This window comes from Melospiza melodia, chromosome 4 (genome assembly GCF_035770615.1).
Source record: "Melospiza melodia melodia isolate bMelMel2 chromosome 4, bMelMel2.pri, whole genome shotgun sequence".
NCBI lineage: Eukaryota > Metazoa > Chordata > Aves > Passeriformes > Passerellidae > Melospiza > Melospiza melodia.
Genome location: NC_086197.1, coordinates 12,266,509 through 12,281,281, shown reverse-complemented (window position 1 = coordinate 12,281,281; position 14,773 = coordinate 12,266,509). Strand labels below are relative to the sequence as shown.

Below are 14,773 nucleotides of genomic sequence, written 5' to 3'. Positions count from 1 at the left end.
GATTTCCCAAATGGGGGCACTTTGGTTTTGTGTGCCTGAAGTACACAGAAGGCACTGGCTATGCAAGGTCCTCTGGAGAGGCATTTCTCTGCAATAACTTCTCTTAAGCAATGGAATTCCAAAACCAGGCTAGCCAGAATGCTGCTGTAGAGCTTCCTGCAGAGTGTCAGGAGCTTCTCATCCTCACCATCAGACCACAGCAATACTCACTTCCAGAAACACACTGTGCCCAAAATAAAAAAAAGAAGAAAGAAAAAAAAAATCCTAGTTTTGCCCTCTAGTTTTCTGATGCAAAATGAGCTCCATCCTCCTGGAGAGAGACCTCAGCTGCAGATCCAACCACTGCCACAAACCATAGCTGGCAGTGTCCTGGCTCTCACCTCCACATTCAGCACCCTCTGCTCCAAAGTTCTGGAGTTTTTCAGCCTCCAGGCTCCACCTGCAGCATTCCAACAAAGCATCAGACATTCAGTTAAGGAAACAACTAAATCAAACCAGGGACTAGATCAGTTCCTGCCTGTTTTATGCATTCAAAAGCAAAGGCAATGCTGGCATTTCTAAGAGATGACAGGAGGACTCACTAAAGAGGGAAAGTCTTCAAGTGCATTCACATTTGCTAGAAGGAATATCCCTACAGAGCGGCCTGAGTGACAGGAGCTGATGAAAAGCTGGGTCAAAAACATGACACCTGGGTGAAGGATTTTCTGGGAAAGGTTATCCTGTGAGGGAGTCTAAGCAGAGCTGATTAGCTACAGAAATTGCTTTTCTGACTGATAAAAATGATTCCCCTCAATCTCTTACACCACAGCCATGGGAAACATAACAATTTCAGGCATAATCCTCTTCTTCCTCTGTACATTACCTTTAATCTAAAAAAATGTTATGAAAAAGAAATCTGCCTTGCTTTCAGGATTACCTCAATACTATTTTTCCCCGGCCCTCAATTTCTACCCTTCCCTTTCACTCCCCAAACTGAGCCTGATGTGACCACAGCCACCTGGTATTCCCAGAAGCCAGATTGCAGAGGAGCTCCCAGGAATTATCTGCTTTCAGTTTTCTGGCCCAAGAACCCCTGAGCTGAGAGAGAAGCACTTTGCATCTGAAGGAATGAAGATTTAAAATTCAGTTTCAATATCTGGAGTGATAGAAGAAGGACAGATGCTAAGAATAGCAGCCTGTGCTGCTCCAGGCATTCCTCAGGCACCCTCCTGCCTCAGGCTCTGGAGCTGTGGCTGTTTCCCCCCATCCAAAGCATCCCAGGAATACAGAAAGATATCAGGCAGCCTCTACATCCCAGCTTTACTACTCAGACAAGACAAACATCATGAAAGATCAGCAGAATTTATCAGCAACCTTCCTAAAATAAGCAAGGCAAGTTGACTGGAGCACCTCTGGTTCCCAGAATGAAGAAAGGTCTCTACAAGGACATGCCAAAGCCACTTTGCTTCCAGGCCCTGCCTCTGGCAAGAGCAGCACTCTCACTCTTTGCTCTGCTTCCTTTCAGTGCTCCAGCAAAGCTCTGCACTGCAGGGAGCTGCCAAGGAATGGGGGCACCTCTCACTTCCACTCCAGGATGGGTGAGAGGGCATTCCAAGCAAAGTGCCAGCTGACATTTGCCTCAGCCACTGAAATGCCACAGCCACAGCCAGCAGCACCCCACACTGCCTGCTGGAAGCTGCACTGTGACTTGCACAGAGTCAAGAATGAGCCTGCTCTGCACAGGGATAACAAGCCTCCTCTTTGGAAAGAGGTCTTTGGGAAAATCCAGATGCTATTCAACCATTCAATATCTGAATCTCATTTAATAATCAAAAAGAAAAGGAAAAAAAAAAAAAAAAAAAGAAAACACAAAACCCCCAAATAAACAAAATAAAAAGGAGAGGGGAAACGTATCACAGGATTTCCTGTTGATTACTAAAATAAATACTATCAATGACCATCACCACTGGATGTGAATTCACAACATTCCCTAAATCCATCAGCAACCTTTCTTCATGTACACAGCTAGGCCTAGCAGTCCTGTGGTCTCCTTACTGCTGGCCAACTCATTCTTTACTTTGAACATAGAAAAAGATGATTCCAATAAATGCATCAGCAATTTGGGTTCACTTGCAAACACTGACAATGTGATTTTATTTGACAAATCGCTACAACCAGCACAACTACTGGCCTGGGAACAGTACAAAGTACTGCAAATAGTACAACTACTTGGAATGATACAAAAGACCCAAACCCCATCACAAGCCATCAGTCGACTTTCTGAGGAAAAATCACATAAAAAACAATACAGAATCCTCCTTCTTTTTTGTTGTTCTTCCCTTCAGGATGCAGCATGTCCCATCAGTCCCTGCAGGGTACTTGACCAACACTGAAAAGAGGCATGGCCCTCACCATTCCCTGAAACACTGCGTGGAGCTCAGGAGTCCTGTATGCCACTGCCAACTTGAGAATTCCATGCTCCATGCCTGCCTGGCACATCTCCAACCCCATGCCATGGCTCAGCACCGAAGCACCACGTAACAATCACAGAATGGCTCAGGCTGGAAGGAACCTCCGTGGGTCATCTGGCCCAACTCCTTGCTCCAGCAGCCATCCTAGAGCACCTGGCACAGGACTGCACACAAATGCTCCTTGAATATCCAACAAGGGAGACTCCACAACCTGTCAGGAAAATCTTTTTCTAGGCTGAACAGATACAGCTGCCTCAGCCTGCCCTCATAGGAGAGATGCTCCAGTCCCCTACCCAGCTTTGTCGCTCTCTGCTGGAGCTCCTCCATGCGTCTGTCACACTCCCTGAGGAGCCCAGACCCGGACACAGCACCAACGCTGGGCAGAGGGGCAGCATCACCTCCCTCGACCTGCAGGCAACGCTCTTCCTAAGGCACTCACGAAAAGTGGATGCGCTAGGAAGAGCATTGCCTGCAGAACCATTTTCAGGTTCTCAAGAGCATTGCCAAGAACCATTTCCAGCCCTGCTGTCCCTCCCTCCCAGCGCTGCCAAACTCTTCTGCCCAAGAGCCGCCGGGTCTCCCGCCGGGCAGCGCCTGCGGCCCCCAGACGCGACAGGCCGCAGCCCCGGCACAGCCGGAGGGCACCCACCGGGGCCCGGCCGCTCTCCGGAGCCGTCCCCGGAGCTGCTCCCGATGCCGCCCGGGTCCCGGGGCTCCCCCGGGGCTCTGAGGGGGCCCGGGCCCGGCCCCGCCCCCGCGCGCGCTCCTCACCTGCCGCCCGCGGCCGCGCCCCCGCGCCCCGCGCCGCTTCCGCCCGCCCGTGGCGTCACTTCCGGGAGAACCGAGGCTCCTCAGGGCCGCCCCGGGCGGGGGGAGTGAGGGAAGGGCGGGACGGCCCTGGCCAGAGAGACCTCACGGTCACCCAGTGTAGCTCCCGGCCCTGCCCGGGACATCCCCACAGTCACACCCTGTGCCCCAGAGCCATGTCCGAATGTTCCGTGAGCCCTGTCGTGCTGTGCCCACTGCCCTGGGGAGCTGTTCCAGTGCCCAGCCACCCTCTGGGGGAAAAAACATTTTCCTGATGTGAAAAAATGCGTGTTTTATGGTTGGCTTTTCGCAAATATTAAAATGAATGTTATATGTGTTGTGTTAGAAAGTAACGCTGTATTAATTCTCTTAAGTAGCTTGTTAAATATAGTTTTAGGTTATAAAAATGTTAGAAGAAGCTATGTAGGATACTTTTTTTTTTTTTTTTAAGTAAGGACTCGCAGCGAGATAGCAGCCACAGGACACCTAAATCTGTCAGAGAAAAAGAATTTATTGCTCTCTTATCAGAAGAAACGAACTTCTTCCCACCTCGAAGGCGCTGTCAGGATTCAGAGGAAGAAATTGACACTGACCAGACAGAATCCTGTATTTGAATGGAATTTATGCATCATGTATGAGGTGTATGAATATGCAACAGGCTGTTGTTTTTAAGGGTTAATCCTTTGTTAATGGGGGTCCTTTTTCGGACGTCCTTAACTCTTTGTCTCTATTGTCTCATATTGTCCTAATTCAAATTGTCCAAATTATTACTCTGGTTGTATTACTATTTTTATAACCATTTTATTACTATTAAACTCTTAAAATTTTAAAAACAAGTGATTGGCGTTTTTCACACTGATACCGACCTCAACCTGCCCTGGCACAGCCTCAGGCCATTCCCTCGGGTCCTGTCACTGTCACCACAGAGAGGAGATCAGTGCTTGTCCCTCCTCTTCCCCTCTCAGGAAAGCTGAACATTTTTTGCTTTGCTTCCATGTAATCTGGTATAGAGTATGGCAAGCAAAAGGGGGCATCTCTGCCTCACTCTCCACTGCTCATGTTTAGAGTTGGGCAATGTAAAAGCTGATTTAACAAACACAGAATTTTTAAGAACGTGGCACTAGTTTGTCACCGTGTTGCCTTCACGCCTCCCTTTGTGCACACATTCCAGCAGCCGACGTCTCCCAGCACAAACGCTCATGAAAAATGAATTGTATCAAACCCACACTTTAAAGGGCTACGTGCTGCACATCACAGAGGTGTTTGAATGCTTTTCCACTTCAGGATCAGAAACAATTTCTCCAAACTTATGTAAACAGTTGCAACTTCACGCCATTTGAATAGCAAACACCAGATTTTGGATGCACCAGGGAACACTCGTGATTGATATGTAGCATTAAAAGCAGTGCACAGGGGAGAAAAATAAGGCAAGCCTCTTCAAACAGGGAATGCACTTGAAGACATCAGCACCCACTCATGCATATTAGCTCAGGGAAAAGGGTAAATTCATTGCATAAATTACCTGTTGCAGATTGTTTGCAGTGGGAAGTGCAGAGTGAAGTGATGTTGGACCCAGAGGAGTTGCAAAGGAGTGGCCAGCAGCAGCTCCTGTGTTTCAGAGCCTGCAGGAGGTACAGTCCTTCCCTTTGTGATGTTTTAATGATGGGCCTGGTGAGACCCATAAGTGTGGAGAGCATAAGGGCAAAAGGCCTGAGCACTAAGGACCAGGATAGGAGCTATTGAAACTCTCTATGAGGAATGGAAAATGCTGCCAAAAACTCAAAGCAGATAAAAAAATCAGATCTTTCTGAGTCTGAGCAAGGAACGTGTGTGTGTGTGGGTGTCAGGACCTGTCAAAAATAAAATAGGGAAGCGGATGTAAGGAGCAACAATCCAATCTATTCTTATCCATTTTTATTTCTGTACTGCTGACAGAAAGCCCGCCAAATGCTTCTTGCTGCTTGGTGAAATCCACTTCAAACCATTTACAAAGTTCAAGAGAAAGCAAGAGGTGATGGCAGGCTGACACAGTCCCTTCCCATGCCTTCCTGCCAGCCTGAGGAAGAGGAGCCAGCAGGTTTGCAAAATCCATCATTGAAGGACAAAAAGAGAGCTAGCTAACAGAGAGAGAGAGAAAAGGAAGACTGGATCTCAGAGGTACAGCAAGTCCTGGGTGAGCAGCAATAGCACGGCAGCACTGGACTGGATAAAGCCCTAGGAAGACCCTGGTGGTGGGTGAGGGGCTGTAAATGGTTGTGGATTCCTGGGTGATGTTGTCGCATACCAAACTTCTTCCCTGTGCAGACAACATCTGTCTAACCAGGCACGAGCAGGTGTGGACAATAGCACAGAAGGAGTCTGGAGGCAAATCAGGAGAGCAGCTGCTTGACACAGAGTTCAGTTCAATGCAAAGGCACCAGTCTCCATCCAGCTGCATGGCTTGGCTCATTCCCAGCCTGTGGAATACTGCACACAGTTTCTTCTCTCTCCAGAGAAATGTTTGCTGGATACATTTCATAACCTTTCACTGGCTGTCTTTAGTGGTCCTGAGGACAGGACCCCTTTAGCTCACCAAGGACCACTCTGAGGGATCTGACCGGCACCTGTGACCACCAAGCTCACACTGCACTGCCTTGCATTGGCAATTCCAGCCAACAAAAAGTCACACACAGTATCTTCCTCCTCCAACAAAAGGAGCACTACTGTCTAGAGTCTTATTCTGCCTGATAGCTTTTCCACCACTACAATGTTCAAATGTTTCCACCCTGTCCAGAACTCTTGCATAAAAGCATTTTTTCCCTGCAGGCTAGACCCATTGCAATTATCTATACACAAACTGATCACCCATCTATTGTTATGTCACAGCCACAAATTCATGAGCAGCAGCCAACCCTTTTAGATTCACATTGTATTTGAAGTCATTTTCACATTTCTGAAGCTGCATTTTCCCAACAGAAAATGCTTTTTCTGAAGTAATAAAAAAATAAAGGGCAAACCAAAACACTCAACCTTCAAAATATTAAATTAACTTGCTCTTTCTTTTGTTATCTTTTGCTGAGCAAAGTTACCTTGGGCAGGTAATTAGTGTCTCACTTTTCTTGCTAGAAGAAGGGAAACAATCATATTTTTCCATCTTTAATATTTTTCGGATGGAAAATGTTGCTGCTTAATATTTATCATTATTATATTTTACACCAAAATTTAATAACATAAAACTCAGAACCTGAAGGCAAAATGTAAAAAGCAAAGGTGAGGAGATTACAGAACGCTGCTGTGGTTGTGTTTTGAAGGTGCTGGAAATTCTTGTAGTCTGTTGAACAGCATTTGTCAAACATTCAGCCAGAACTGTCTGAGTCACTTTTGCTCAAGGTCAGAACACAAATCAGCTCTTGCTCCAGACATCCCTCTTGTTTTGGGGGTTTTCAGATCTGAGGGATGTTTTGCTGTTGCAGTTGGATGTAGGGTCAAACTCACCTAACCTTTAGAACAGTTTGGAGCTCAGATTTTGCTTCAGGTCTGACTCTAAAGCTTTGCTTGTAGCATTTCTTTAGAAGAACAGGCAGGAAGGAACTCTGTGCCTCCTCTGTGTCTGGTGACAATTAGCACCTCGTCTGAGCGCACACCAACAATCAGTGCATGCTCACAAGATGCTGAAACGAGACAAAACTAAACAGTGATTTGTCATTTGGGAGTGAAAAGCAAAAGGCAAAGTGTCTTTATTTCCCCATGGCATAGAGAGGCTCTAACTATAACATGAATACCTGCATTAGCTCTGAGGAATTACTGCAGGGGATAAAACAAGGGCCAAGTGCAGCCCCTTTTCCTTTTGCTCAAGCTTTCTTCTGACTCAGATATCTGGAGACACTTTTTCCACACAATTCCTCACAAACATGTGGCTTTCCTAGAAGCCTTTCCTTTCTCCCCCTGCAAGTGGGGCTTTGGGGTAAAATGCAGTGGAATGGAACAAACTAGAGCCTGAAGTTGATAGAAGTACCATACCTGTACCCCTTCTCAACCACTCTTGTTTCTCCTTCTCCTCAACTCCTTCTGCTTCTACACTTTCTCCACTACCATCCAAGCCTACCGCTCAGCCCTGGAGTCTTTAAACATCACTCACCAGCATCACATTACCTATTCCTTATGAGTGGCAGAGCCCTTCTGGTGCCCTGTGCCTGCACTGCCCTTCAGACTGTCAGTTCTGCAGGGCACAACGTGTCAGTGTTTCCCACAGGGCTCAGGCTGAAGCACTCAGACAAGGCTGGGAACCACCCCCCAATAAACAATAAAAATTCAACTTCTTCAGTGCACACATGAGTATAAATTGACCCTTGTATTCCTGGCACAGGTAAGGATGGTACCTCTTTGTATGACTGCACTGAGCCAGTGTCTCTGACACACCTTGAACTGATTGGTAAGGAAAAGCTGGATGGCAAAGTTCTCTCTGTCTTAGCTGTGAACTTCAAAGTGCCAGTCTTCACATTGGATCCACACAATTTTGCATGCTCACAGAAATAGTCTTTGTTGACTTAAAAAAACCACATTTCTGAAATACAGGTATATCAGTGAAACAAAGTAGACCACAAAGAGTAGAAAGTCTATGGAGAGGAGCACAGCTTTGGAGATGAGGACAGCTTTCCATGCACATTCTTTTACTCTCTGGCTCCTTTCCACGCTGCCAGAGCACCCCCAGCCCTGAGAGAGCTGAGTGGGGCTGCTCTTGCTGCCCTGGGAGATGTGTGGGAGCATGGCACAGCAGCGTGGCTGCAGGCTAATGCTTTTATTTCTGCAGTGTGGATTCCTCAGAGCCTGCTCACAGGAGGTAGGGACCAAATCCATTCTTCTTGCATAACTGAACTCACCATTCCCACTGGGCTACCTGGCAAGAGATCAAACCTCCCATGCCAGGCCTTTATAAAAAAATAAATGAAAGGGAGAAGTATTAAGAACAGCTGGCTAAGAGAAAAGCAACAGGTATTCTAAGGTCATCCATTTAGCCCTGCTCCTAAATGACTTGTTTACCATTAAAGTCAACACATACAAGACTCCCAGAACCTGCAACATTCTATTTCATATATTGTATGACAACCATGCAGTCTTATCCTCACATTTTGTAACACACAGCTATTTGCCATGCAGTCCTGGCTACTCTCAGGGCTTTTGCTGGTCAGAGTGACCCTGAGATAGTTTAGAAAGTCTCCTTTCCCAGCCTGGTGATCAAAGAGGGAGTCAGAACTCTTAATTTCTCAGTCTCAGGGTGGTTTGTTGTTCCTTATCTATAAAATCCTTTCTCCTGACCTGCTGATGTCTGTTCAGCAGGACAGACAGAGGCACTCTGCCTGCCCCTGAGGCAGTGTTATATTTTTATACTAAAAACTACGTGTACAATATTTACAGTTACTTTCCAGTACCTATCACCTATGTTAGACATCTGTCTCTTCTCTAAACCAATCCAAAAGTGCCAGCATCACCCAGAACATGAAGGCCAAGAAGAAGAAGAAGAAGGAGAAAGGCTGGACATGCCCAGATTCCTCCATCTTGCCCCCTGAACCCCCACTCTAAAAACCCCAAAAATCTATTTTTTCACCCCGTGACAAACTAATTATTATTCTACTTGCACTTCTGTGGCTTGCAGATCCTCATATAAAGGTGGTGATTTGCTCCGTGGGTCATAATCAAAACCACAGGTGTCTTGGGCTCTCTGAGCCCCCTGGGCAGGAGTCCTGGCACTCCAGGACATCCCTCTGGCTGTCCTGAATTCTGACAGGCTACCATTTAATTTTCAAGCCAGCTATTCAAAGCTTCTCCCCTTTGCTGCAGCCATGAGCCCACTGCTGGCTGTGCTTCTGCTGCCATAACAAAGCCAGGAGTTGTCATGAATTCACTGACTGCCCTCTGCAGAGGGTGAACCCAAGCAGGAAGGAGCCAGCTACAACTCCCAGCTAGAATGTGAGTGAGTCATTGTGGAGATCACTCTTCTTTTGATTCTGACATCCATTAAGTTTATTTAGAACAGTGTAGGTGCTAAATATTAGATGTTGCTTCCAAAAAAATTGAAGATTGATTTTTTTTTTATCATCTTGAAAGTGTCAAATAAAAATCATCATGCTGACGAAAATTCACTGCACTCCCTCCCCCAGCTTTGGACATTACTTTTTGTTTTGTTTTGTTCTTAATTCTTCTGGACTTTTAATTCCTAAAAGGAGAAGAAAAAAGATGGAATTCTCAAAAACATTTCTTCCTTTTTATAAAAACAGCTCTTTTAAAATTTTGTATTTTTAAAATCACACCTATTTAAACTAGGAACTTTAATAGTATTTTATCAGTTTCCAACACTAGCTTCAATGTTTTTAAATGTACATTTTAATGCTTCAATACAGAAGTCATTGCTGGATACAAATTAGGGGATTTCTGAATACATTTGGAAAGGTAATAAAAAGAGAAGCAAGAATGAAAAGAGATGCAAGACCCTACATTAAAGATTAGGGCTAAAAGGAACTGGAGAGAAAGGTGCTCTTTTAAAAGCCTACTGAAAATATTGGTGTATATTAAGGCATTCTGACAAATGCTTGTCTGAATACTGACAGCAGGACACTCAAATCATTTTAGGACAGTCTGTTTCCAAGCAGAATAATGAGAGGTAAAAGCAAGGGGGAAAAAAAAAGAAAAAAAAAAGCCTTTGGCAAATAATTCATTTTCATTATTGTCACCATCAATTAGGACTCAGTCCTGCACCATTTAATTGTACTTTTGACATTGCCTCCTAAAAACATATTTCAGAAAATTAAGTAATATGTGATTAAGAAAAATGTGTACTTAAATGAAATTTGCACTTTAATAAAAGGTTGTTCCTGCAGACTTAGTTTCAAGCTGGAAACAATTTTTCATATTTTCAAAAATAAAAACTAAATAACAGAAATCAATATTCCCTGGGAATAAAACACACACCTGTGAGAAGTTCATCCAAACTCCTTGCTGTCAATAACTAGCTCCTGTTTTAGGATTTAAGGGGATGTTCAAATTGGTTGGTTTGTGCAAATAATTGATTATTTGATTTAGTTGTTGAACCAAAAAATTAAACTCTGTTTTTTTTCCAAAGACATGCCCAAACATTGTTTTCAGTGTATTTGGTAAATAATAAAATTTCCATAGTTTCAGGGTAAGTTATTTGCTATTTTTTGGTTGGAACCAACATTAGTTCTGTAACCTTTTTTTCCAGAAATGTGCAATAAAAACAAAGGACTAGATTCACAGAAGAGCCTAGGCAATACATTCAGAGATTTTTTCCCAGTTTCTACTCAAATGGAAATTTAGTGAAAACCCAGAATTCCTACCTGAAATATTTGCTTTCTGAACGAGAAGTGAAATACATGTTAAACATTTCCAATGAAATTATTAGTTTTGCATTTCAATCTTTCAGATGCTTTGTATTGCTCTTCAGTATTCACATCAAGCTTACCTTATATGAGGCTATTATAATATTTCACATCAAAGCTTACTGTTTGAGGCTATTATAATTCCTCTGTGCTGTAGGCCAAATGTCCTGGTGGCCATTAAAATTATTCCATATAAATGCTTTGTAATAGCTGTATGCCAAGCTGCCATGTTAATTCCACAGGATTTTTCACTAGAAACATGGTGGGTTTTTTGCATTTGTGTTATAACATCAGATCCCTACTTAATTCTAAGACCTACAGATGTAATTTTTCTTTTCATTTACAGAGCAGTAGGATACATATCTCCCACTTCAACCTTTAATTCCCCTTCCCTTTTAGAGTGATGTAAAGAGGCCAAAATAATAGTGTGCAACACAACATATATTTTAACAGCATTTTCTCATTGTTTAATAATAAAACCAGTGCATTTGTTTAGCAAGTACTTCTATTAGTATTTCTACATGCCAGTAAAACAGCATAGCTCATTTTTAAAAAAAGTACTAGAGCTAAGCATCTATAGGTTACTCTAGGCTTTAATTTTTTCCTGCTCCTGGGAAAAGACAAAGGGCTAAGGGAAAAAAACCAACAAAATGTAATCCTCATTGTTTTAAAAATCAAAAATATTCAGTGAGTGCATCCCAAATTCACAAATAATTTTTCATTGTTGAGTTTGACAAATAAACATGCAGGGAAATAGGGGAGCACAGAGATGGCCAGGACAGGCCAGTGCAACAGCATTAGGAGCAAGAATCTGGCTTGTAAGGAAGAGTCAAAGGGCTCAGGACCTTCACAGAACAACTGCTACAGGGGAGAAAGAGTATCTGAAAGGATCCAATCATATAAACATAAGGAAGAGAAAGATTTTTGAGTGTACCCTACTTATCAGAAGGAAAATAAAAATATAAACCAGCCACAAGAATATCCCTTAAATTTCAGATTGGTCTAGTAGTGGTTGCACTATATCCAGAGGACAGTTGGGGCAGCACCTACCTCTTGTTGTGCTGACTGGGCTTTACACTTGAGAGGTCCTGACTTTATTTTGGGCTTAATTCACAGAATCACAGAATGGCCTGGGTTGATAGGACCTCTGGAGATCATCTAGCCCAACTTCCCTGATAAAGCAGGTTGCACACGATCACATCAAGCTGGGTTTTTAAACTGGTGTCCAATTCTGGGCCCCCCAGTTTGGGAAGGACATTGACATGTTTGAGTGTGTCCAGAGGAGCAACGAGGCTGGAGAGGGAACACAAACCCTGTGAGGAACCACTGAGGGAGCTGGGGGTGTTTAGCCTGGAGAAAAGGAGACTCAGGGGTGCCCTTATCACTCTCCACAACTCCTGAAAGGTGGCTGCAGTCAGGTGGGGTTGGGCTCTTTCTCCAGGCAGCACTGACAGAGCCATAGGACACAGTTTCAGTCTGCATCAAGGGAAATACAGGTTGGATATTAGGAAAAGTTTTTCACAGAAAGAATGATAAAGTTGTGGAATGGCCTGCCTGGGGAGGTGGTGGAGTCACCATCCCTGGGTGTGTTTAAAAAAGCCTGGATGTGGCACTGGGTGCCAAGGTTTAGCTGAGGTGTCAGGGAATGGGTTGGACTCAATGATCTTGAAGGTCTCTTCCAACCCAGTGATTCTGTGATCTCCAGAGGAGACTCCACAGCCTCTCTGGACATCCTGTACCAGTGCTCTGTCACTCTCAAAGTAAATCAGTTTTTCCTCATATTCAGGTAGAACTCCCTGTGTTTCTGTTTGTGCCCTGTGCCTCTTATCCCATTGCTGAGCCCCTCTGAGGAGAGTCTGGCCCCATCCTCTTGCCTGTGTTCCTGACAGTCAGGCAAATGGTGGCACAGCATTCCACCTTGTCCTTTTCACTGCAGAGCAGTCCATCTGGAGCAGCACTAGCAATAGCTTTGCTCCTTTTCCTCTCTGGAAATCCAACCAGGACAGGCAGACTATTACATTAAAGGTCCCTCCATTCCTTTGAATATAGGCAGCAGGACACATCATTAACTTCACAGAAGGGAAGGAAATACAAAAAAATTAATGCCAAGCCCAATATTGTTTCAGTCACATTTGGTATTTTATAGCCTGATTTGTTCAGTCTGGTACAGTACTGTTTATGTCCTGAAATCTATGGTCTGAAACACAGGAATGTATGTTATGGAAGAATCCCTCCTGCTGCAGAATCTCAGCCTCTGCATTTCCAGGAGCTCAGGACAACATGAAAAACTAATAATGCCAGGCTTGCATTAAGAACAACTGGTTTTATTTAGGTTCTCCAGAAAATAAATTTTGATTTTTATAACTGACTGGCTTCATTTCACAAGCAGAATTAAAGAATAAATATCATATTTTTTGCATTATATCAAAACTCAGACCATATCAATAAAGTGTTAGCTGCATCTAAAAGAGTGGCAGAAGGAGGTAAATGGAAGTTGGCAGCTGATGCTTTGGCCAGACAGACTTTTGTGCTTGGCTTGAACTCACTGATTTCAAAATGAGGCCTCGTGCACCTGCTTGCCTGGAGCAGCTTATAGGATTGGGGTCAGAACTGCAGCTACCAGGGAAGCCTCTCCCTCAACCCTGCCTCCAGTTCTTTCTTATCATTGTCATGCTTATATCATGTTTAGCAGAGCTAATGCAGCCTGATCTCTCTAAACTATGTCATACTAGTGGAAGAAAAAAACAATGCTTGTCTTGTCTGCCCTCTCCCCTGCACTCTCTTTCTTTTTATTTATTATTATTGTTACTATTGTTTGTTTTCTTATTTTTTTAATGATGACTCTGTGAGAATGCCAGATTTATTTTGGCAGATATGGATGCTAATTCATATCTGCTATCACTGAGAGACATGATCTGAATTTGTGATGTCTCTCTATTTATAATCCATTTGTTATCTCAATAAATATTTGTGATTTATTTATCTGACACAGATGACATGTTTATTATTACAAATAAGCTTCTTGGTCATGATTCACATTGGTCTCTATTATTTTGGACTGTTTTCTTTTATCTGTAGGCAGCTCATTCTGTTTTATATATTCTGTCACAGTTGGTTGTGTTTTGCCTTTTTGTGCTGATCTCCATAAAAAAAGACCAGAATATCACATAAAGTTAAAACCCAATGAGAATGTGTCCAAAATCACCACTCTATGACATCCATCCAGCAGTAATTTCAATGTCAAACAGAGCACAAACCTGAACAGATGGGAAGCTTTTAAACAAATCATAACTTAAGTCATCAGCAAATAGCTGTGACTCCTTTAGGATCCAGACCTACACACTCTTACAAAATGGACTTCAACCCAACTTTCAAGTTCTGACTCTTCCTTTTGACTGTACTCAGCATGTCTTTATAACAAATATTCAGTCGTTCTCTTCAGCTTACTGAGAGCCCTTTAGGTACCTTTCTGCCTCTTTTTACACATTCACTTTTCTTCCACAACCTCCACAGCAGTCTTGCCTGCAGACCCAACATCAGCCTTCCCCCTGGCTCAGTTCTGCCCAGCCTGTGCATCCTCAGTCCCTAATTCTATCACCTCCACCAGTCTCCCTGTGTGCCACGCTGCCCAATCCACATCAGATTTTGTGGCTTCTTAACCCACCCTCCCTCCCTCCCTCCAGGGACAGGACCCTTTGTCCTTTGCCATTTCTTTGCTTCCCAAGGTGAGCACTGCAGAGGGAATGAGTACCTGAACTGTTATCTCTGCAATGGATGGAACCACAGAGCAGTGCTGCTGTGAGCTGTGGGCATTGTTTTCCTTATTTCATCTTTTACAAATGAGTGTAGGGTTGTTTTTAGAACATACTTCTGCTCACTATCTGAAAAGATCTGCTAGGCTGCTCTTATTTGAGAGGTGTACAAATAAGGTAGCCAGAAAATCAGTGGGGAATTTCTCTCTGGACAAGGTAAATATTGGGAGTTTTCAGCTGCTTGCCTTATCACCAAATTGACTTCAACCACTGCCCAAATCCCATCAGTTGTGAAGAAATTCACGAGACTGAATGGTTTGCACCAGAGCTTAACCTCACTTTAAGCTAATTCATGCAACACAAAAGCTGGACCTGTGATCTGCCACCATTT

General features: G+C 43.8%; 1 protein-coding gene across 4 annotated transcripts in view; it reads right to left on the bottom strand.

The window, feature by feature from the left end:
* Nucleotides 1-14,773, bottom strand: part of WASHC1 (WASH complex subunit 1) — a 57,526-nt gene that overhangs the window by 35,270 nt on the left and 7,483 nt on the right. The window contains exon 1 of one of the 4 annotated variants that reach the window (XM_063153924.1): nt 3,222-3,261. The exons of 1 other annotated variant lie outside the window; for it this stretch is intronic. Coding sequence is in view for 1 of the 3 variants with exons in the window: in XM_063153921.1 (XP_063009991.1) it covers nt 2,744-2,777 (34 nt within the window). In the remaining 2 variants the exon portion in view is untranslated. Of the gene's footprint in view, nt 1-2,743; nt 2,793-3,099; nt 3,135-3,221; nt 3,262-14,773 lie in introns of those variants that run through there. 2 more of the 4 variants (XM_063153925.1, XM_063153921.1) reach the window with 2 other exon arrangements.